Source organism: Tenrec ecaudatus, chromosome 16, assembly GCF_050624435.1.
Source record: "Tenrec ecaudatus isolate mTenEca1 chromosome 16, mTenEca1.hap1, whole genome shotgun sequence".
NCBI lineage: Eukaryota > Metazoa > Chordata > Mammalia > Afrosoricida > Tenrecidae > Tenrec > Tenrec ecaudatus.
Window position 1 is genome coordinate 11,737,312 of NC_134545.1, and position 20,835 is coordinate 11,758,146.

The 20,835-nt window shown below is 57.0% G+C and overlaps 1 protein-coding gene across 1 annotated transcript in view; it reads left to right on the forward strand.

The window, feature by feature from the left end:
- The first annotated feature begins 1,312 nt into the window (after positions 1–1,312).
- Positions 1,313–20,835, forward strand: part of NOS1 (nitric oxide synthase 1) — an 86,811-nt gene continuing 67,288 nt past the window's right edge. Inside the window, exons 1-2 of the mRNA XM_075534646.1 lie at positions 1,313–2,031; positions 10,818–10,944. Of these exons, the coding sequence (XP_075390761.1) occupies positions 1,313–2,031; positions 10,818–10,944 (846 nt within the window). The remainder of the gene's footprint in view (positions 2,032–10,817; positions 10,945–20,835) is intronic.

Consider the following 20,835-nt stretch of genomic DNA (forward strand, 5'->3'; position numbering starts at 1 on the left):
AATACAGTTCCTCATGTTGTGGTGACCACATACCCCCGCCAACCATAAAATTATTTTCGTTGCTGCTTCATCGCTGTCATTTTGCTATTGTTGTGAATCAGGCGACCCCTGTGAAAGGGTCGTTCAACCCCCAAAGGGGCCGTGGCCCTCAGGTTGAGAACCTCTGCCCTAGAGGTTCTACGTCCAGTCTAATTGTTTCTCTGGGAGGGCTTCGGATACCCCGTGGACCGCACGTGTCTTCCGAGTCTTTTGGGGGCCCATCTCTGGTCTGTTTCATGGCCAGGTCTCTGCTTTTGAAGCCGGAGCAAATTAATAATTACCATGGGGGGAAAAGGCAGTTGAGAGCCAGTCGTCTTTCCTAATGCTCAGTTCTGTGAAGAGCGGCCTCATTCCTGCTCTGGGGTGGGGGGTCTGCTATTGGGGGTAGCTGGAATAGAAATTCCGGAGGTCCGTGCCAGCCGAGCGCCTGGTCTGTGAATGGGAGGATGTTTGTGAAACATTGAGCGAAAAGGTTGTGGAACAAGTTGGAAGGGGGCGTTCCTGGAGCGGAAAAGAGATAAGCACAGTCTTGTGGTTCCTGTGTTTGATCTCCGGACTTGAGAGACCCTCTGGTCTTGCAGGGCTTCTGTCGATCGTGGATAGAAAAGTCACAGAGAAAGGCGTCTCCTCTCTGAGAGCAAAGGAGCTGACGTCTCGGGCTAGCGTTAAAAGCCCGTGAGCATCTTGTAGCTCGTCTTTGAAGTCGCCTGTGTTTCCCTCATTGTATTGAAGGTGGGGGTGACTGCTCCATATACCAATCTCTTGTTATATTTTCCCCTTCTTTTCTTCCTTCTCTTCAGCTCAAGAAACCCTGGGTCTGAAGTGAGCCAGCCGCCACCATGCCCAGCGGCTAGTCCACTCCTACTGTGCGTCACCTCCAGGATCCTCCCCCACCCCCAATCCACCAGACCCTGCTCCTGCTCTGCTGGGCCTCTCGTCTAGGGACGCGCCCACAGTGTCTCCTGACGTCTACCTGCTCAGCCAGCATTTCCTTAGAGAGACAAGAGCGAGGCAGATGGGCGCAATCATGCCACCGACGGCCAGACAGCAATGAGCGGGTGACGCCAGGTTGACGTCAGAGCCAGAGAAGACACCGAAGCCCACAGACGAGCCTGGTTTTCAAGAGACTCCCAGTGCCCGCGGCACCACTGCCGCCACCGCCGTCCGCCTGGCTCCTGCGTGCCATCCTGGCTGAGCCTGGCACCTCCTGGGGGCATCATCGTGACTTGATCCGCTCCTGGGCTTCAGGCGGGACCCCCAGCAGCCAGGCACCATGGAGGAGCAGACGTTCAGCGTCCAGCAGATCCAGCCCAACGTCATCTCGGTGCGCCTCTTCAAGCGCAAGGTGGGAGGCCTGGGCTTCCTGGTGAAGGAGAGGGTCTCCAAGCCGCCCGTGATCATCTCCGACTTGATCCGAGGGGGTGCCGCCGAGCAGAGCGGCCTCATCCAGGCCGGGGACATCATCCTGGCGGTCAATGGGCGCCCCTTGGTGGACCTCAGCTACGACAGCGCCCTGGAGGTGCTTCGGAGCATTGCCTCCGAGACCCACGTGGTCCTCATCCTGAGGGGTCCCGAGGGCTTCACCACGCACCTGGAGACCACCTTCACCGGGGACGGGACCCCCAAGACCATCCGGGTGACACGGCCCCTGGGTCCCTCCACCAAAGCCGTTGACCTGTCCCACCAGCCTCCAGCCAGCAAGGAGCAGCCGCTGGCAGTCGATGGGGCCGCCAGCCCTGGGAAGAGGCCTCAGCGAGCCCACAGCGCTGCCAGCCAGGAGGCCGGCTCACGAGCTCATGCCAATGGCCTGGCCCCCAGGCCTCTGAGCGGGGACGCTACCAAGAACAGTGCCGGGGCGGGCCTCCAGGGAGGCGGGGAGAGCAGCGCCCTGCTCAGGGAGATCCAGCCCGTGCTCAGCCTCCTCACCAGTGGGATCAACGGGGCAGAATCTGCCAAGGCAGAGACGAAGGATGCGGAGGTCCAGGTGGAAAGGTAAGGCCGCACCTGTGTGCAAACGTGTGCGTGTGCTAGTGTGCGAGTGTGTGCACGTTCAAGTGCAGCCCACGGCCTGGAGCCAACATGGGGATGGCTCCCTCTGGCATCTGCCCTTTGCATCCCACCGGCCCCCAGCCATACCTGCTTCCTTCCCTTAGATGTGAAGGAGCCCCGGTTGTATAGGGGGTTACATATGAGGCTGCTAACCTCAAGGTCAGCAATTCAAAACCACCAGAGTGTATGTTCCTGGCCATGAAGCCCAGGACTCATGGTCACAGCCGTGAACATGGCATCTCCCAGTCTTTAACCAACGCACACCTCCTGACACCCTGCACCAAACCCACCCCATGGTCATTGAAGCAATCCCAGCCCTGGGCAGCCCAGCAAGGCCAAGTCGAACTGCCCGGTAGGGCCTCCGAGGCTCTTACGGAGGCAGACTGCCTCCTCTTTGTCCCGTGCAGAGTATGGCTGGTGGGTCTGAACTAATCTTTCAGAGGGCAAGCCAGGTTTAACCCGCCATGCCACCAGGGCTCCTAGGATGCCTGTCTCCTGGCCGGACAGCTTGGCCCTTGAGTGTTCTGAGGAAGGCAGGCCGTTGTGGTGAGTGGCTGACTCAGACATGTGGATTATGCTCGGGCCCCTAGGAAGAGCGCGTGGGGAGAGCTGAGCCCCAGGTGCCCTCCACCGAAACCGGCCTCTCATCTCAGCCCCAGCCAGCGAGGAAACAAGGAAGGAGCCACGGGGGTGCGGGAAATGGGCTCAGGGTGCAGGGTTGACCCTACCTGGGACGGAAGCTAGAAGCTGGGAGGGAGGAGCTGGACATCAGCCCTCTGTGTGAGTCCAACGGATATTCTCTAAGGAGGTGCAATGGGTGAGGTGGTCAGACAGACAGACTGGCTGATTTTTCTCTGCCCCCCCTTCACTGTCCCCTTTGACACTCCAGCAGCCAGAACAACCAGGATGGGGCTAGGACCCTGGTTATTCAGGGCTCAAGTCCAGGGCCTCTCAGCAATATAAATCAATATAGCCCACACCCTTTCCCAGGCACCCCGAGTGCCCCAAGACCATCACCACTGCCCGGAGTAGTGTACCCCCCATGCCACATTCACTCATTCAACAGATGCTCACCGAGGGCCTCCTGGTTGCTATGAGTTGGCATCAACATGACGGCAGTGAGTTTGTTTTATGGGGGGAGGTGGCAGGCAGTGTCCCGGGCCCCGGGAACAGAGGAGTGATTGGAAGAGACCAATATCCCCAGTCGTGCGGAAGCTGGGGGGGCTGTGCAGTGGGGGAGACCAGACAAGTTGTGCTGAGTTGCTGAGCAGAGTCCGGAGGGGCTGTGGAGGAAGGGTGCAGTTATAAATCAGCGGGCGACAAGAGTCCCATTGGGACGTGACACTGCCAGACCTGCAGGGGGGTGTTCATGAACTTTGAAGCTTTCCAGGGGAAGAGCATTCCAGACAAAGGGCCGATATATGTGCCGGAGAGTGCCCAGCATATTAGAAGGACCACTTGGGATCCCCGCTTCCACCCTTAAGTAGGTCCCCCAGCCCCTGGGAACCCACCTGACTCGGCATTGCACCCCAGACCTTTCTCAGCTTCCCAATTTCCGCAAGATGGAAGCTTTGTCCAGGAACCCCTGGGCAGAAGGGAAGCAAGGGACCCTCACTGACCGAGACACTGCCCCCCAGCCCACTCCTTTCTTCTGCACATGCCTTTGGGCAGGGAAGCTTGCCCCCACTAGGAGTAGACCCCAGTCACAGGTGGGGGACTACTGATGGGCCTGAGGGGCAAGAGGCAGGCCCCAGAGCCCAACCTTGGGGGGCTCCCAGCCGGCAGAGATCCAGAGGCCTGGCTCCCCCAAGACCTACACAAGCTCAAACCCCGTCTTCAGGGAGCAGCCACCCAGGGAGGCCCCTGGTTGCGGGCATGTCTGGACCTTGCTGCATCCTCTCAGGATCATGCATGCCCAGGAATCTCCCTCAGTCACTTCACTCCACCTGCCTCCGCGTCCTCTCCAACTCACAGTGACCCCCGTGGGTGCTACTGAGTAGAATGGCTCTGTGGGGTTTTCTTAACGTGTGAGCTTTACAGAGAACGATCTTCAGGCCTTTCATTCCATGTGCCCCTGGGTGGGCTCGAACCCCCAACCTCTTAAGTTCACAGTCAAGTGCGAGCCACATGTGGGGGACTGAGAGAGGGGAAAGGAGCCCAGGTGGTGGTGTGGTTACACTTCGGGCTGCGGTCGATATGGTCGGCAGTTCTAAACCACTGGCCACTCAACAGGAGGAAGACTGTGCTTTCTACTCCTGTCTACAAGAAACTCCCAGGGGATCACCAGGAAGTCACCATTGACTTCATGTCAGTGAGTTTGGGTTTGTTTTCTTGTTTGTAAGAGAGGGGGTGCTGCCGATGGCACAGGAGCTGCCCAAACCACAAACCTGTGTCTCCGTTTGCACCTGACGGCCCGTGCGGGTGGAGATTCCGTCTTAGGCTCACACACGCAGCCAGCCAGCGTTGTCTCACCCAAGCACCGAGCAACAGGATATGCACGCCATTAGCAAGAACTCTTGAGCTATGTCTCCTCTGTTTCTAGTTGAGGGCTTTCAGAAACTCCCTCCCATCGAGTCAATCCCAAATCATAGCGCCCCTCCCTCCAGGACAGGGTCGAATGCCCCCCATAGAATTTACGAGACTGTTGATCACAGCAGAAGCGGAAACTTTCCTCTTGCTCCCACCAAGTGCCCTGTGGGTTCAAACGGCTGACCTTGACCTTGCCGTGAGCAGCCCATCAGGTGACCTACCATGCCCACAGGCCTCTACTGAAGGTACCTGGCTCATCCACAAGTCAGCCTCCACCCCGGAGGAGACAGATGAAGAAGCCAGTGTTGAGTGGACTCTGACTCAGGGCGCCCCCACACATGTCCCAGCAGAACTGTGCCCACCTCATGCGGGCAGTCAGGCTGAGTGGCTCCCCAGTGGGTCCTCCTGCCACTGCCAGGTCACACCGGCGTCTGGCTTCGGGGACTGTCCCAAGTTCCCATGCCCTCATTTTCTCCCTTCCCTCTTTCTCCTGGAAACAGACGTCTTAGCTTGCTCCTCACAGTTCCTTTCCCTCAGGGGACATCCTGGTCCCGTTTGTCTGTGGGCGGAGAGATGCTTCCTCAGAGCCGGTTTCACCCCAGGACCTGAGGAGGGGACTTCTGGAACCTTCTGCCCCGGCAGCCGTCACTTTAAGATGTCAGAGCAGATCCAGGTTACTCAGCTTGCTGCCCCGAAGGAGGCTTCTAAGGAGGCCAGGCTCGCTGCCCGATCCAGCATCCATCTGTCTCAGCCGGCCAGCCACACTCAGCCTCCTGATAGCCCCTCCTTCTGAGAGCTTACCTTACCAAGGGCCCCCACAAGCCTCCCCGCCTCCACCCAGGGTCGAATGGATTCTGCCCCCAGAGCGGGGCCTGTGGGTTTAGTGTCCTTTTGCAGGGGAGGGCATCCCGGCTCTGAGAGGTGCAGCCACGAGCCCGAGGCCTCCTATGGCCACGGGGCTGTCCCGGTTCAGCGTCGAAGGCTTCCCAATAAGAACACCAGGTTTGGAGAGAGCCTGAGAGAGAATACAACATAGCTGAAACCAGGGCAGTGCCCGGTGTCCAGCCTGGGGTGGGCCATCTCCATTGCTTCCTTTTCTTGATGTGTAAGCTGAGGCTTCAAGGGGCACTGGTACTTGTCCCCAATCCCATGGCCAGTGAGCCACCAAGCCGGGACTTGAACTGACGGGTCTGTCACTCTCTTGGCTCCAGGGCACGTGGCTCCCAGCCATCGGGCTGCTGGAGACTTGGGGCTGTTTCCTTGGAGTCCCAAGGGAAACTTCAGTCTTGTCTGCTAGAGGCAGCATCCTAACATCGAGATGCCCTGGGAGCCCCGAGTCGGTTAGGGCAGCAGGACCTCTTGGGTGATAGGCCCTCCCCCACTCTCAGGGGCTCATTGCTCCTGGCTACCTCCCCTCCTGACACAACCTTGGAGACAAGCCAGTGTCCGAGGTCATCTCTAGCCCTTCTGGGTTGCAAGGGAAGGACTTGACTTGGCGAGCGCATTTTAATGAGCCATGCCGTCCGTCTGCAAGGCCCATCCTTCATGCTGAGGGAGGGGCTCGCTGTTTAAAGCCCCACGTTTGATTCATGTCCCAGCAGCGAGTTGAAATCAGAGCTGGGCCTACAGCAGGTCCTGGTGGAACCAAGGGAGGCAGAGAGGCGGAGGGCGGGCGGGGAAGGAGGAAGGATTGGAGGTTAGACTGACTCTCAGCTTGGATATGCCGACTCAGCTAGAGAAGGGGCTTTGCAGGGATACCATGAGGGCCTGAGGAGCTAGGGCCAGGGGCTAGAGGGAGGGGACCTGCTCAGCATCTCAGCAGCACACAGCCCCCCAGTGACACACGGGTGGGCAGTGGCCGTGCCTGAGGGGCATTGACCAGGAATCGAACCCAGGTCCCCTGCGTGGAATTTCCCTGCTCCATCAGGTGGTGTCTGCTTGGCTTCTTCACAACGCCATCGCAGCAGCAGCCCTAAAATCACGTGTCATTGTTGCTGGCTGCCACCGCGCCAACTCTGCCGAACAGCGACCAGTGTGTGACAGAGCAGCACCCTGCTAGGTCCCGCTCCACCCACCCGGCCCTGGCGCATACTTGACCCTGTCATAGTCCCCCCCTCCCACCCCTGTTACAGATGAGGTCACAGAGGCCGAGAAGGGTGAGGTGTGGGGTCCCCAGTTGCCTGCTCGTAACTAGCACAGCCAAGAGTCACATCCCCAAACTCAAAAGGCAAACTCACGGCCGCCCAGTTGATTGCACCTCTTAGCCACCTGATAGGACGGGGGAGAAGGCGCTGTGTGGGCCCCTGCACGGTGCTGCTTTGTGGCAGTGGAAAGCCTCACTTGCCTTTCACGGAGAGGCTGGTGGTTTGGAACTGCTCACCCGAGGGGCAGCAGCCCAACACATAACCACTGTGCCACCAGGGCCCTGGGCTTGAGCCCAGTTCCATCCAATGCCACAAGTCGGGCCTGTGTTCACGGAGCCTGGCTATTTCAGCCAACTCACGGGCCAGTGTCTAACTCACGTTACTTTGATTTGCCTGGCGCGGTGGACCAGCTTAGCCACTGGTCCTCCTCAGCCCTCTGTTAAACACTGCTCTCCCCCACTCACCACACCAACTGCAAAGTCAGTTTGTCTTCACAACACGGCGCATGCGTGATTTAAGCTAAAGCGTCCTTGACCGAACGTAGATGCTTTCCCTGCAAAAGCCACATTGTCCCGTTGGATTTCCACGGCTGTCTTCCTCGTGGGTGCAGAGGGCCGCCTCTTGCTCCCTGGGATTGGCTGGTGGGGTCCTTTACACCCACGGCCAGGTCCTCGGAGCTCTGGGCCCCAGGGGGACTCCTCTGTGGATGCTCAAGCACCACTCGCCTCCCCCTCCCCTGCTGACTTCTCACCAGAGGCCCCGTGATGTCATCAGACCGGGAGGTTTCGAGGTGCTAGAGATCGAGTGACATTTCCAGCAGCCTCTCTGCAGACACCTCCTCTGTTTATCACCCCGCTGGTGAGCCATCAGCTCGGGCAAGGTCTGTCATCAAGAGCCACTCCGGTGTGTTTGGATGACATTTTAAAAGAGGGCGAAACAGAATGTTCCCTCTGACAATTTTGCAGGCCTCCCCAGGCAGGAGGAGGACAGAAGTGGCTTTGACTTTGGCCTAGGATTAAGGGAAGCAGAGCGGGGTGGGGGGAGTGTCTGACTGAGTAAACAGCTGGGGGCCGAGCACTTGGCCCTGCTTCCTGATTCATCCCAACACCACACTTGAAGGGAGGGCAGATGATGGACAGAGTAGGGAAGCAGGAGTCCTCGAAACTGGGGACACCCAACAGATGGACGGATAAGGGTGAACTGGACCCCTGGAACCAGAACTTAGAGGGCCCCAGACCCAGCTGCACCGTCCGAGCTGGAGAACAGAAGATGCCACAGGACAGCTGATGAGAGGGTCAGACTTGAGACCAGCCATCGGGAAATCAGAGGGAAGCCCCCACGGGCAGGACTGGGGAGCACTCTGGATTTTGACAAAAAGCCCCGTCTCATCCACGAGGATGAGCCCCTCCTGGCATCTCAGAGGGCGGCCGGGCTGAGGCGCCTTGCCTAGAAGCAGCTTCCCCTTGAGTCTGTCTGAGTCCCAAGGCAGGGACCCAGGAAAACGTCATGTGAGGAAGTCAGTTGGATGGACGTGCTGCCATCCGTAGCAGTGCGACTGAGGCGAGTGGCTTCACTTCTCCGAAGCTCCGTGACCTCATCCAGCGGTGCCCGTGAGGATGCTGATCCTGGTGGTGATGGCGAGGAGAGAGGAAGGATTGGGGTAGTAAGGAAATAAGGACGGGGGGTTGGGTGGTGGTGGTGGTGGTGAGGGTAGTGGTGGTGAGGGTGGTGGTGGGGTGGAGGTGAATGTGGTGGTGGTGGTGAGGGTGGTGGTAGTGGTGGTGAGGGTGGTGGTGAGGGTGGTGGAGGTGGTGGTGGTGGTGGTGGAGGTGGTGGTGGTAGAGGTGGTGGTGGTGGAGGTGGTGGTGGTGGTGGTGGTGGTGGTGGTGGTGGTGGTGGTGGTGGTGGAGGTGGTGGTGGTGGTGGTGGTGGTGGTGGTGGAGGTGGTGGTGGTGGTGGTGGTGGTGGTGGTGGTGGTGGTGGTGGAGGTGGTGGTGGTGGAGGTGGAGGTGGTGGTGGTGGAGGTGGTGGTGGTGGTGGTGGAGGTGGTGGTGGTGGTGAGGGTGGTGGTGGTGGTGGTGAGGGTGGTGGTGGTGGAGGTGGTGGTGGTGGTGGTGGAGGTGGTGGTGGTGGTGAGGGTGGTGGTGGTGGTGGTGAGGGTGGTGGTGGTAGAGGTGGTGGTGGTGAAGGTGGTGGTGAGGGTGGAGGTGGTGGTGGTGGAGGTGGTGGTGGTGAAGGTGGTGGTGAGGGTGGTGGTGGAGGTTGTGGTGGTGGTGAGGGTGGTGGTGAGGGTGGTGGTGAGGGTGGTGGTGGTGGTGGTGCTGAGGGTGGTGGTGGTGGTGGTGCTGAGGGTGGTGGTGGTGGTGGTGAGGGTGGTGGTGAGAGAATGACGGGCGTGATTATGGTGATAATAAAAGGGGTTATGATGATGGCGGTGATAGTGGCGGTCATAACAGGATGAGGATGGTGTTGGTGGAGATGATGTTGATGGTGGTGGCGATGATGGTGACAGTGAAAAGAAGGGTTATGAAGGTGGTGGCGACGATGATGATGATGGCCATACTGGTCAGGAGGAGAGAGAACCATGTTCCGACCATCACGAGGGCTCTGTTGCTGGTGGTGCTAGTGGCAGTGGTAGCAGTGATGGCAACCTACCTCGTAGACGTGCCCTAAGGTCTAAATTCATTTAAATACATGTAAAGTACTTATCATGTGTCTGGCTCCTACCAAGTGCCCGGTCAACTCTAGCTGAGCCCTGGTGACACTCCAGGAGACATTGAACTCTTAACCCACTGCAGGGTCAGCAGTTCAAGCCCACCAGCCACTCAGCAGGTGGCCAATGAGGCCATCTGCATTTACAGTCTCGGAAACCCCACACAGGGCCACTGTATTGGGACTGGAATTGACTCCATGGCCGTGGGCGTGGTTTATTGATCATTATCAACAGTACACTGTACCCTCACTTATCAGCTGTCTGACATTTTGCGTTTACGACAATAGTAGAAAATGTTTTTCTTTTCTTTTTTTTCTTTTTTAATTCTCATGTCTGACCGTAAAGAATGTCAAGCGGTGAGGTGAGGGCAGCACTGGGCCTCATGGTTCCAGACATGTGTCCGCGTCAATGGGCCATGAGGCCCAGTGTTGAACAGTTATATCACGTGACGTGGCAGATGTGTAATGACATGGTCATCCTCCGTGTGGGGATCTGCGAGGTCCGCCGCCGTGCTCACACCATGCCCATTGACTCGGAACAGCTTGGTCTTCAGGATCTGCGCACGTTGGGAAAGCCAGGGGGCGGGGGCATTATCCCTTTGGCAACTATGTTCCCTTGTGTCCAGAACCATGCCTGTATGGCTGGCATTGTGCGAATCCTTAGGCCTGGGATGACCACGCCTCCCCTGATTTACCTATCCCTCCCTCCTCCTAACCTTCCCACCATCAAGACACATGGATCTTAAAACAAAACAAAAGCCTAGTACTGTGGAGTCGGTGCTGACTTCTGGCAATCCCATGCGCCTTAGATGAGAACTGCGCTCCATCGGGCTCTCCGTGATTGAGGTTACTTGTTTTTTTTTTGAAATAGAGAACCAGGTGCTTCCTCTGCTGTGTCTGCCGGTGGGCTCAAACCTCCACCCTCTTGGTTAGCGGTTGAGTGTGTTAACCCCTCCCAGGTTCCCCTTCCGAGCGTCCGGGTTTCACACAGCCTGGGGCTCCACTAGAAGGTGGACTTCATGTGCCCCCAGATCTGTGAGATGCAGGACGGTGCAGAGGTAAGGAACACCTTGGAGCTGCATCTGTCAGGAGGAAGGTGTGCCAGCCACCCGTGCCCACTCATGAGCTCACCGCCAGGCCTGACCCCAGGGACTGCCTTCTGCCCGCACGTGGCTGGCCGTCTTGGCAAAGCACCAGGCTAGACGCCCAACCCTCTGTGGTCCCGTAGAGAGTGGAGTAAGCGAGCCAGCAAGATTCTGAGCCCACTCGGGGTTCCGGGCCAGGGCTGCCAGCTAGTCACTCTGACGCCACCTCTCCCCTCACCTGCTGCACTCTGCCTTTCAGAGATTTGGATGGCAAGTCACACAAGCCGCTATCCCTTGGCGTGGAGAACGACCGCGTCTTCAACGACCTCTGGGGGAAGGGCAACATGCCTGTAGTCCTCAACAACCCCTACTCGGAGAAGGAACAGGTAAGGGATGGGGGGTGGGGGGCGAAGCAGCTCTGAAGCTCCCTGCCCTGGCGCCGTGGGCGGGAGCATGGAGGGAAGAGAAGCCAAGTCCCAAGCTGTGTTGGGATGGAAACAGTCACCGTGCGGCCATCAGTGTGTGCTCATCCCGGGCATGAATGCGGCCAGGCTTTTGTTTGGTGTCGTTGTGAGCTTGCCACCTTCCTGCTCCCAATTCTGCTTCTACCGGGAAATGCATTCGAACCAAACCAAACTCTGACCCAGCTGCCCCCGAGCCGGGTCATGGCAACCCTGTTTCTTTCTAAGTTGAACCAAGCGTGCCTGGTGGGGGGGGGGGGTCACCTTTTGGAAACACAACCTACCAGGCCTTTCTTCTGCGTCATGTTTTGGGCAGATTCGAAGGGGTTTGCTCTACGCTTTGTGATTGAGGGCTGGACCCTCCCCTCTACCCAGGGCCTACGGGAAAGGCATTCACCTGGCCCCACAGCAGAGGTGCCTGGTGAAACGCTCCACTTGCTCCCCTGGCCCCAGCTACCCAGTGTCCCTCCTCACCTACTATGGTGTCCAGTCATTTCCAACCTAAAGTGACCCCGGGTACACCCAGTCCTGTGCCAGCCTCACCATTGTTCTCAAGCTTGAAACCCGTAGTGACACTATGTCAGCGGTTCCCAACCTGTGGGTCATGACCCTTTGGGGGGTCAAATGACCCTTTCACAGGAATCGCCTAACACATATTTCCAATGGTCTTAGGAAAACACATATTTCCAGAAAACACATATTTCCAGTGGTCTTAGGAACCAAGACACGGCTCCTCTATCCGTCTCCTGATGAGTCCGCCCACATGCAGATAGACCCACCTAAGCGTACCCAGCGTGAAGACTGTTACCCATGCTACACCATGCTCAAAGACGAAATTTCATTTATCCATAATTAGATCTCAGTATCTCCCAATATATAATTACATGCTGTTTTTGTGATGAATCACGGTGCTTTCACGATGTTCGATTTGTAACAATGAAAATACACCCCGCCTATCAGCTATTTACGTGATGATTCACCACAGTAGCAAAATGACAGTGATGAAGTAGCAACGGAAATAATTTTCTGGTTGGGGGTCCCCACCGCATGAGGACCTGTATGAAAGGGTCGCGGCATGAGGAAGGTGGAGAATCACTGCCCTGTGTACACCCACCCAATCCTGGGCCATCCTCGCGGTGGTTTTTACGTTTGATCCCCTTGTCGTGGCCGCAGCGCCAGTCCACCTCATCAAGGGTCTTTTCTGGCTACTGGCCCCCTCCTCCTCCTTCACCAAGCAAGGTGTCCTCTTCCCGGGCTTGGTCTCTCTGACAGCATGTCCAAAGTACATGAAATACAGTCTCACCGTCCACTCTTCTAAGAAGCCTTCAGGCCGCCATACTTCTTCCCAGATAGATCTGTTGGTGTTTCTGCCGGTCCGTAGTCCTTGCCAGCCCCAAATACAAATGCATCAATTCTTCCCCGGTCTTCCTTTTTCGGTGTCTAACGTGTACATGCAGGTGCGACTTGGATCGGGTGGACCTGTGTCCCCAAAGGGCCATCCGCGCACTTCAACACCTTAAAGTGGTCTTTTGCAGCAGATGGGCCCAAGGCAATACCCAACCTGATTCCGGGTCTGCTGCTGCTGGGAGCGTTGCCCGTGGATCCAAGCAGTCTCGCGCCCGAGAGGCAAGTGACAGGAATCGTGTTTGTGCATCTTCTTGGCGGCATTTTGCCCCCGGGGTGGGCCAAGCCGAACACGTAGTTTTTCATACCAATGGCACGCGTGATGCATATGGACTTGTCCCACTCCGCCTCTCTTGGTGGTCAAGTCCTAAGTAGCAAGTACAGGGAGTACTTGTGCCTTGTTGCAAAATTGCCTGACCCCCCAGTGTGCACGCCACCATCATTTTATTTCCGTACGGGACACCTGAAGCACTGCCAGCGTCTCACAATGACCGGGCCCGGGTGAATGGCATTGTACAAAGAGCCCAGTTGGCACTTGGACAGGTGTATTTAACGAGAGGATAAATTCCTTGAGAGGGAGTCACTCGGCCAGAGGGCACGTGCACCTTTGTAATGCTGGCAAGGGTCGCCGACTCGCTCACTCGCCGGGGAGGGTGTCCCAGCTGAGCCAGCCAAGGTGAGGAGACTGGCTGTTTCCCCAAAGCCTCGCCAACTCAGTGTGCCCTCAGACTCTCTCGTCCGTGCCAGCCTGCCGAGATGTGTTTAGACAGCTGAGCCAGTGTCATTTCCTGAGAGTGGCAGGGCTGGGCGGGGGCCCGGCACAGCCTTTTTCTCCCCTGCCTGGGCAGAGAGAGGACCGGGCGCAAGCAGCCCTAATGAAGCATGCTCTGCCCCAACGGTTGGGCAGGAGGACTATCAATGCATCCGAACGAAGGTTCTGACGAAGGCTATTGACGTGGCATCGACGGCCCAAAGGACACACAGATCAGCTGTCCTGGGACATCAGGATGCCCTCTGAGAGTTCTGGGGGCAGTGGTGTTTGCTGTCCGTGCTGGCATACAGTCGCCTGCTGCATCGCCCGCTGCTGTGCCAGCTACACGACGGTCGGTGTGTTGGCGTCTGACGTTTTGGCTGTTGTACTGTAAGCCCATCCCTGTCTTCAGAAACCGTCCTGTAGAATCACTCGGGGCAAATCATCCGTTCATGATCAAGTGCACATGCCTTGCTATGTTTTCTCTTGATGTTTCCGTAATGCGAGCCCTCCCAAGGCAAAGGACAGACAAAGGCAGCTACGGGCCAGGTCCAGGTTAGAGACACGGTCACTTAGCTCGGCAGTGTGTTGCCTACAGAGGCATTTTATGTTTGGGATTTACTGCCAGTTTTTCCATCTTTTCCACAAATATCCTGTTGACAGCATCTCTTGAAAATGATACTGGTCTCCCCACGCTGAGCCTGTGTTCTGTGGGCACCATCAGCATGGACTAACAGCTGCCCCCTGTCGGACAGGGTCTGGCTCTGCAGTCTGCCACGATGCCCGCCCCTCCCTCCCTTCTCCCTGTCCTTCAGGCCAGCCTCTGGGGTCCTACCTGATAGCACTGTTGTGGTTGTCGTCGTCAGGTGCTGCTGGGTCGGTTCCGACTCAGAGAGACCCTGAGTATAGCACAACAACAACAGGTGCCCGGTGCTGCCCCATTCTCACACTTGTTCCTAGGTCCGAGCCCATTGTGGCAACCAGGGTGACGACCCATCTCCTAGAGGGCCTTCCTGTGTTTCGCTGCCCCTCTCCTTCACCAAGCACGATGCCCTTCCCCAGGGACTGGTCTCTTCTGCTACATGTCCACAGGACAGGGCACCTAGTCTCACCAGCTGCGCCTCTCAGCATCTTTCTGGCCATGCTTCTTCCAGGACAAATTTGTGTGTCTTTCTGGTCCATGGTATTTTCAGTAGTCTTCACCCGTGCTGCGGATGTTCTTACAGTCATCAGGGCAAAAGTGAAAGGTGTATTGTGTCCGTATTGTCATGGAGGGGAAAAACAGAGACCGTCTCTCAGGAAAGGTGAGAAAGATCATATTTTTGTGGGGGTGGAAAATGAAGACGATTCTTGTATGTTTTATATGCAAATTTACATGTCTGCTATGCAAACGCAAGTGTTCTGTTTGGAAATTACCCAGCCTACTTCATTGATTTGCCTTACCGACATGTGCCCTCGGGGAGCCCGGGGGCAGGGGGGGGGGGTAGGGGACGGCGCAGTGGTAAAGTACTAGCCGATAAATGAAAGGTCAGCAGTTTGAACCTACCAGTTAATCCACAGGAGCTGGGCCCCAGAGTACGCAGTTCTTGGTCAGTAGTTGTCCCTGAGGTCTAGGCTGTAGGAATGGGGACAGAGGAGGCCTTGGGCCCATGAAGAAGACAAAGTCCCTGCTCAAGTGCTTCTCATAATCAGACCCAGAAAGAGGTGAAGACCCCATGGCAGCGAGGCCCAGCTTCAGAGCTTTGAAAACAGCCCTGTGACCCCGCAGCTAGAGCCACTAGCCAGCGACTCAGAGAGGTTTCCAAGCCGAGGGAACTGGGTGGAGAACTGGTGCCCATCTCTGTATCCTGAGAGCCATCTGCTGGCCCTGGCCTCCCTGCTCTCTGCTCTCAGCCCCTCTCTGGAGCAACTCCGGCAGCGGAGCGGCAGCCAAGGAGGCAGCTTCCTTCTTCCCAGTTGTAACTCACATTCATGCTCTGAGTGTCCACAGGGAGGCTGCTATTGTGGGCGACACAAAGGTGGGCCTGGCTGACCCCCGCCTTTCTGCATCAGGAACAGAGGGCGCAAGTGCAGGGGCAGCTACGTCTCCACAAAGACTAGCACAAGGAAAAGGGACCCGAGTGAAGCAGGACAGGTGCAGGCTAGACGTGAGGAAGAACTTCCCAGCTCGAAAGATGACTAGCTCCCAGAGGGAATGCCCGGCTCTATGTCCCCTTGGCCCAGAAGGGGTTCCCATCTTCCTGGGTTCTTTCATTCACCTGAATTCAAGGAGGATCAGCCATCCAGGTGCCTTCTCTGCAGCCAGTCTCCGAAGGCTGAGACTTCCATCTGGACCTCCTGGCCATTCCTCTCGTGAATGGCAGTGACACCCCAGGCCCTGGCTCCCAAATGACCCGGGACCCTCCTCTGACATCGCCTTGCAAGTGGTGTGTGGCCTGGGAGGGCAGGCAGAGGGATCCATTCTCCTGTCTCTTGCCTTCTCCCTGCCACATGCAGGGTGCTGGGGCGGAAGCAAAGATGAACCAGGGTCACCCTCCCTGTTTTGGGGGCTCAACCACGGGGGGGAGTAGGGCAGCCTCGTGTATTGCCATTAGTGCTACGATGGAGAGGGACACAAAACAGGCGGGGGGGCACATAAACATATCGGCAGGTATCAGGAAAGGTTGCCCAGAGGAGACGACATCCATCCTGAGGTGTGAAGGGCAAATCGGAGAGGGAGGGCGGGGTGGTGGCGGCATGATATACAGTAGATGTAGATCGTAGAAAGGACAGCAGGGGCTGGCGTTTTGTTTTGTTCTCTGTGTCCTGCCAAGCATCGTTACAAGAATCTTAGGTTGACGTAGCGCCTGTCTTCATTGTCTACTGCTGCTATGGCAGCAATACCACGAGTGGGCGGCTTTGTAACCAACAGAAATTTACTCTCCCCGTTAAGGAGGCTAGCAGTCCACATTCTGAGTGTAGGCTCCAGGGGAAACCTTTCTGCTTCTGTCTACCCCGGGGGAAGGTCCTTGTCTCCGTGTGACATCGTGGGCTTTGCATGCCTCGGAGCTCCCCGTGTTGATGCCTCCCCGTGTGCATTGGCATCAATCTTACTCTGAGTCTAGGAGGTTCTCAGCACAGGGACCCTGAGTCCAAGGGGCACAATCTACTGCAAGCTCTTCTTTCTTGGCCGGAGATAGACTCCTCCTCTGCTCAGTCCTCTCTCTCCGTTTAACTCTTATACAATCAAAGCAATGCAGGCCGCACAATAGAGAAACTCCCCTTACATTGGATCCGGGCTGTGACCTGAATGAGGGGGTTGCATCAACCCAAAGGAGCACTGGTGGAGTGCGGTGCGGGCAGCAGTTTGAAACCACCAGCTGCTCCCTGGGGGAAAGACGAGGCTTTCCACTCCGGTGAAGCGTTACAGTCTCAGAAACGCACAGGGCCAGCTCTGCCTTGTCCTTTAGGGTCTGCAGGAGTCGAAATCGACTCTGGCAGCGAGTCTGGTTTGTTGTGGTTGGTCCGACCATAATCCCCTAAAACAACTGATTGATCATATCAGATCACGTGATCGAAAACGATTACCGAACCACTGGAGCTCATTGCCTTGCCACGTCGAGACATATTTTTAGGGGACACAATTAGATCTGTGACCATGCTAATCTCCCCAGAGACACTGAGTTCAGTCACTACGCTAAAGGCCCTTCAGGAAGCAGCCTGGTTCCACAGTAGAATCCTCACCTGGCAAGGTGGAGACGGCAGAAAAATCAGTGGTTTTTGTCTGACGATGCTGATGAAGTTAAGAGCCAACAGATCTGTCTGGGAAGAAGTACAGCCCAAACGCTCCTGAGAGGCCAGGATGACCGGACTTCATCTCATGCACTTGGGACGTGTGATCAGGAGAGGCCAGTCCCTGGAGAAGGACATCACACTCGGTCCAGTAGAAGGTCGTCAAAAAAGGGGGAAGGCCCTTGACAAGGTGGACTGACCCAGGGGCCGCAGCAATGGGCTCAAACCTGAGTCCTTGTGAGAACGGCACAGGACAGGGTGGCCTTCCATTCTGCGGTGCGTGGAGTCAGAGCAGACTCGATAGCACATGCCAACCGCAACAAGTTGGGGACCCAGGTTCAATCCCCAGCCACAGGCACACCTGCCCATCGGAGGCTTGCACGTGGCTGTGACGCCGAGCACGTTTCTGCACACCTTCCAGACTCAGACAACACAGAAGATGCCTGGGGCTGTCCACCCGAAAGTCAGCCAGCAAGAACCGAATGGAGTGCATCATTCCAATCTTTAAGGCCAGCCGTGAGGACGGACGGCATGGCCTCCATTGTGTAAGGAGGGGGTCGCCACCACGATGGCAGCTCACCGCAGTGATGGAGGCCCGTCACCCAAGAGAACGCTGCCCTGGATAAAAGCCACGAGGGACCGCCGTTTGCGCATCCGCCCTGCAAACTGTGGGACTCAAAACCACCCTTCTCGGCTTCTCTTCCTTGAGCACCGGTTTCCCTCGTCTGCCTGGTTTGCCTTCCTGTGCCATGATCAGCCCGCCCTGGGTAGAAGCCCACCCTGCCTGGGGGCTGAACGAATGATCGGACCCTTTCTCGGGAGCAAGTGAGGAAAGGTCTGGGCCTGGGGGAGGTTCCCCGCAGCCTCCTCCCCTCACCCACGCCCCCGAGGAAGGGGATCAAGTAGATGGCAGTTCTATGATCGGAGCCCACTCCCCACCTGCATCACCTCATCGGAACCTGGCATTTCCTCACGCCGGGGACACAGCTTGCTGGCTGCTTTCAAAATGTCAGTGTCTGGTGAGAAGCTTTCCTCCTTTCCAGGTGTCAGCGTCCCCCCAGCCTCTCTGGGAGGCTCCCAATCAGGAGCAGCAGGGGCTGGGTGGCAGGCTCCTGGGCCATTTCGGCCACAATCTCTGGAGGCTCCAGAACCCTCTTGACCCAAGCACAGACCACCTGGCCCTCAGAGGACCGAATGAGGGCAAACCTGCCCTGGCCTTGCTCCGAGGGGCAGCCCCAGGAAGCCACAGGAGCCGCCTAAGTCAGCCCGACGTGTCACACACAGCTAACTGGGCCGGGAGGAAAAGAGCAGCTGGTGTGATACACGTGGATCACGCACGGGTGTGACCCTTTTCACACTTGCGTCCCCTTGCACACAACACTGAGGCTGAGAGCTCAACCCTGGCTCAGACCCGGCTCGGGTCTTCCCTGCTTGGTGAGGTTGGTCAGGGCAACCAATGAGCATCCTGCTGACCCTCCATTCCCTGGTGCTGCTCCTCTTGGGTACCCTCACATCAATTCCAACTGAAAGGGACCCATGAGTGTAGGCAAGTGGAACGCTGCCCAGCCTGGCACCATCCCCACAGCTGTCTGTGTTTGAGCCCGTTGCGGCAGCCGCCGTGTCGGTCCATCGCCTCGAGACTCTCCCTCCCTTCTCCCTGACCAGGGACTGACCCTCCCTGACCACACGTCCCATAGCCAAAGCGTGTGAGATGAAGTCTCGCCATCCTTTCTTCCAAGGAGCATTTGGGGCTGTCTCCCTCCGAAGTTGGGTCCGTTTGTTCTGGAGGCAGCCCAGGATGTGTTGAATCTTCTTTGCCAGACAGGAATGCCGAGGCCCCGGGTCTTTGATCGACCTTATTCACCGTCCAGCTTCTGCGTCCATTGGAAGCGATCGAGGGTGCCAGCACATGGGTCAGACACAGCTCAGTCCTCAAAGGGCCCTCCATGCCATGCAGTGCTTTCAAGAATCTCAGCAGATTTCCCCCAGGCAATCTGTTGTTAGACTTCTGCTTCCGTGGGCGCTGATGATGGATCCGAGTGCACCTTCCATCCCCCACAACAGCAGTCACCACCCAGCCAGTTCCAACACCCCCCCCCCACCTGCCACCCCCTGTCTGTGTCAGAGTGGAACTGTCCCCCCTCAGGGGTCTTCATGGCTGTGACTCTTTGAAGGCCCATTTCCAGGCCTTTCTTCTGAGGCACCTCGGAGTGGGCTCACGCCACCGAACCCCCCAGGAGCTGAGCAGTTAACCCATTTGCACCACCCCAGAATTCCCAACCTGTCGGAATAATCAGAAGCAGACACCTGTTGTCCTTGAGTCTAACCTGACTCATGACGTCCTTGGAGGACAACATGCAGGTCCCCAGAGGGCTCCCAAGGCAGTGGTCTTCATGGAAGCAGACTGGCCACACGTTTCGATCTGTGGTGCTGCTAGTGGATTCGAACTGCTGACCTTTGGGTTAGCGGACAAGTGCTCAACCACTGTGCCACCAGGGCTCCTTCAACTTGTCCCAGCTCATGTAAATATCAGCACTCACAGCTGGTACTGAGCAATGCAAGCACTGTGCCCAGCACTCTAGACCAGGGGTGGGAATGTCTGGCTCTCGGGCCGTACAGGACCCCAGAAATCATCAGTCCCAACTAAATCAAAGAGGAGACATTCCGGCCAACACATCAGGGGTGAGCCCAGTAAATATTTGACCAGTATGGCCCGTGAATGATGTTATAATGGTCCTTGGCCAAAAAAAAATAATAATAATCCCCAACCCTGCCATAGATCCTCAATCCCATTCAATCCCCAGCCACATCCAGTGAAGTGTCATTGCTGCCCCCATTTTTACGATGAGCAGGCTGACCTATAGAGGGTTTAGTAGTTTGGTGACAGTCACGTGACCAGTCAGGGGTGGAGGGGGGATGTGAACCCAGGCTGTGCAGTCCCAGATCCCATTCGGAACTTTACAGGACCTGGCACAGAGCTGAATGTTCACGACATGCTCACTAGGACAGTTGTTACCACCGGCTAATTGTTATCGTGCCGACGGAAAGCACATAGTGACCCTGTGCACTGTCCCCATCATACAGATGAGAGCCTGTGGCCAGGAAAGGAAAAGGGTCCCTCCACATCTCGTTCCCTTTATAACCTCGCTGTCAACCCTCGGCTCCATGTGTCCCCAGTCACGTTCAGGAGCACCTGGAAAGGAGCAGCGGGGTCTAGAGTGGAGACTTGGGGGGGCATGGAGGACTGGATCCCAGACTGAGCTCTGTTGTCTATTTATACTTAGCAATGGGGTGTCAGGCACCCTGCTTCTCAACTCCTCTGGGTGGGGCAAACTTCATACAATCAGCTGCTGACCAAAAGGCTCTAGCAGGACTTGGGGGAGGGGGGGACGGTTGTTTTTGTTTTTTCTGCCAAGGGACGCTTGGATATTTATGACATCATTCGAGGGGCCATCCGAAATGATCCACTTAACAATCAGCCTGCTGTGTTTGGTCCAGCACCCAATGAACTCAGCCCTCGCCTGATGGCCAGAATTGCTTCTCTCTGGTGAGAAGCATGATGTAAGCCAGGCCTCCATGGGCCTTCAGCGCCTTGCAGGCTGGACATTCCCCAGCCCTTGTTAGAGATTCGAGCCCACTCCACCAGATGCCCCTCAGAAGAAAGGCCTGGCCACCCTGCATCCTCACCAACCCTACAGAGCTACCATTCTGCTGGGACACAGATGGGGGCGCCGTGACCCAGAACTCAATGACAACTGGATCGGGTGGCTGCACATCTTGGAGCCTCCATTCCTCACCTGGAAAAGCCATCTCACTGTGAGCATTCGGCTGGGCAGTGTGTGTCCCATTAACCGAACCCAGATCAGGTCCCAGAGAGGCATTCTTGGACT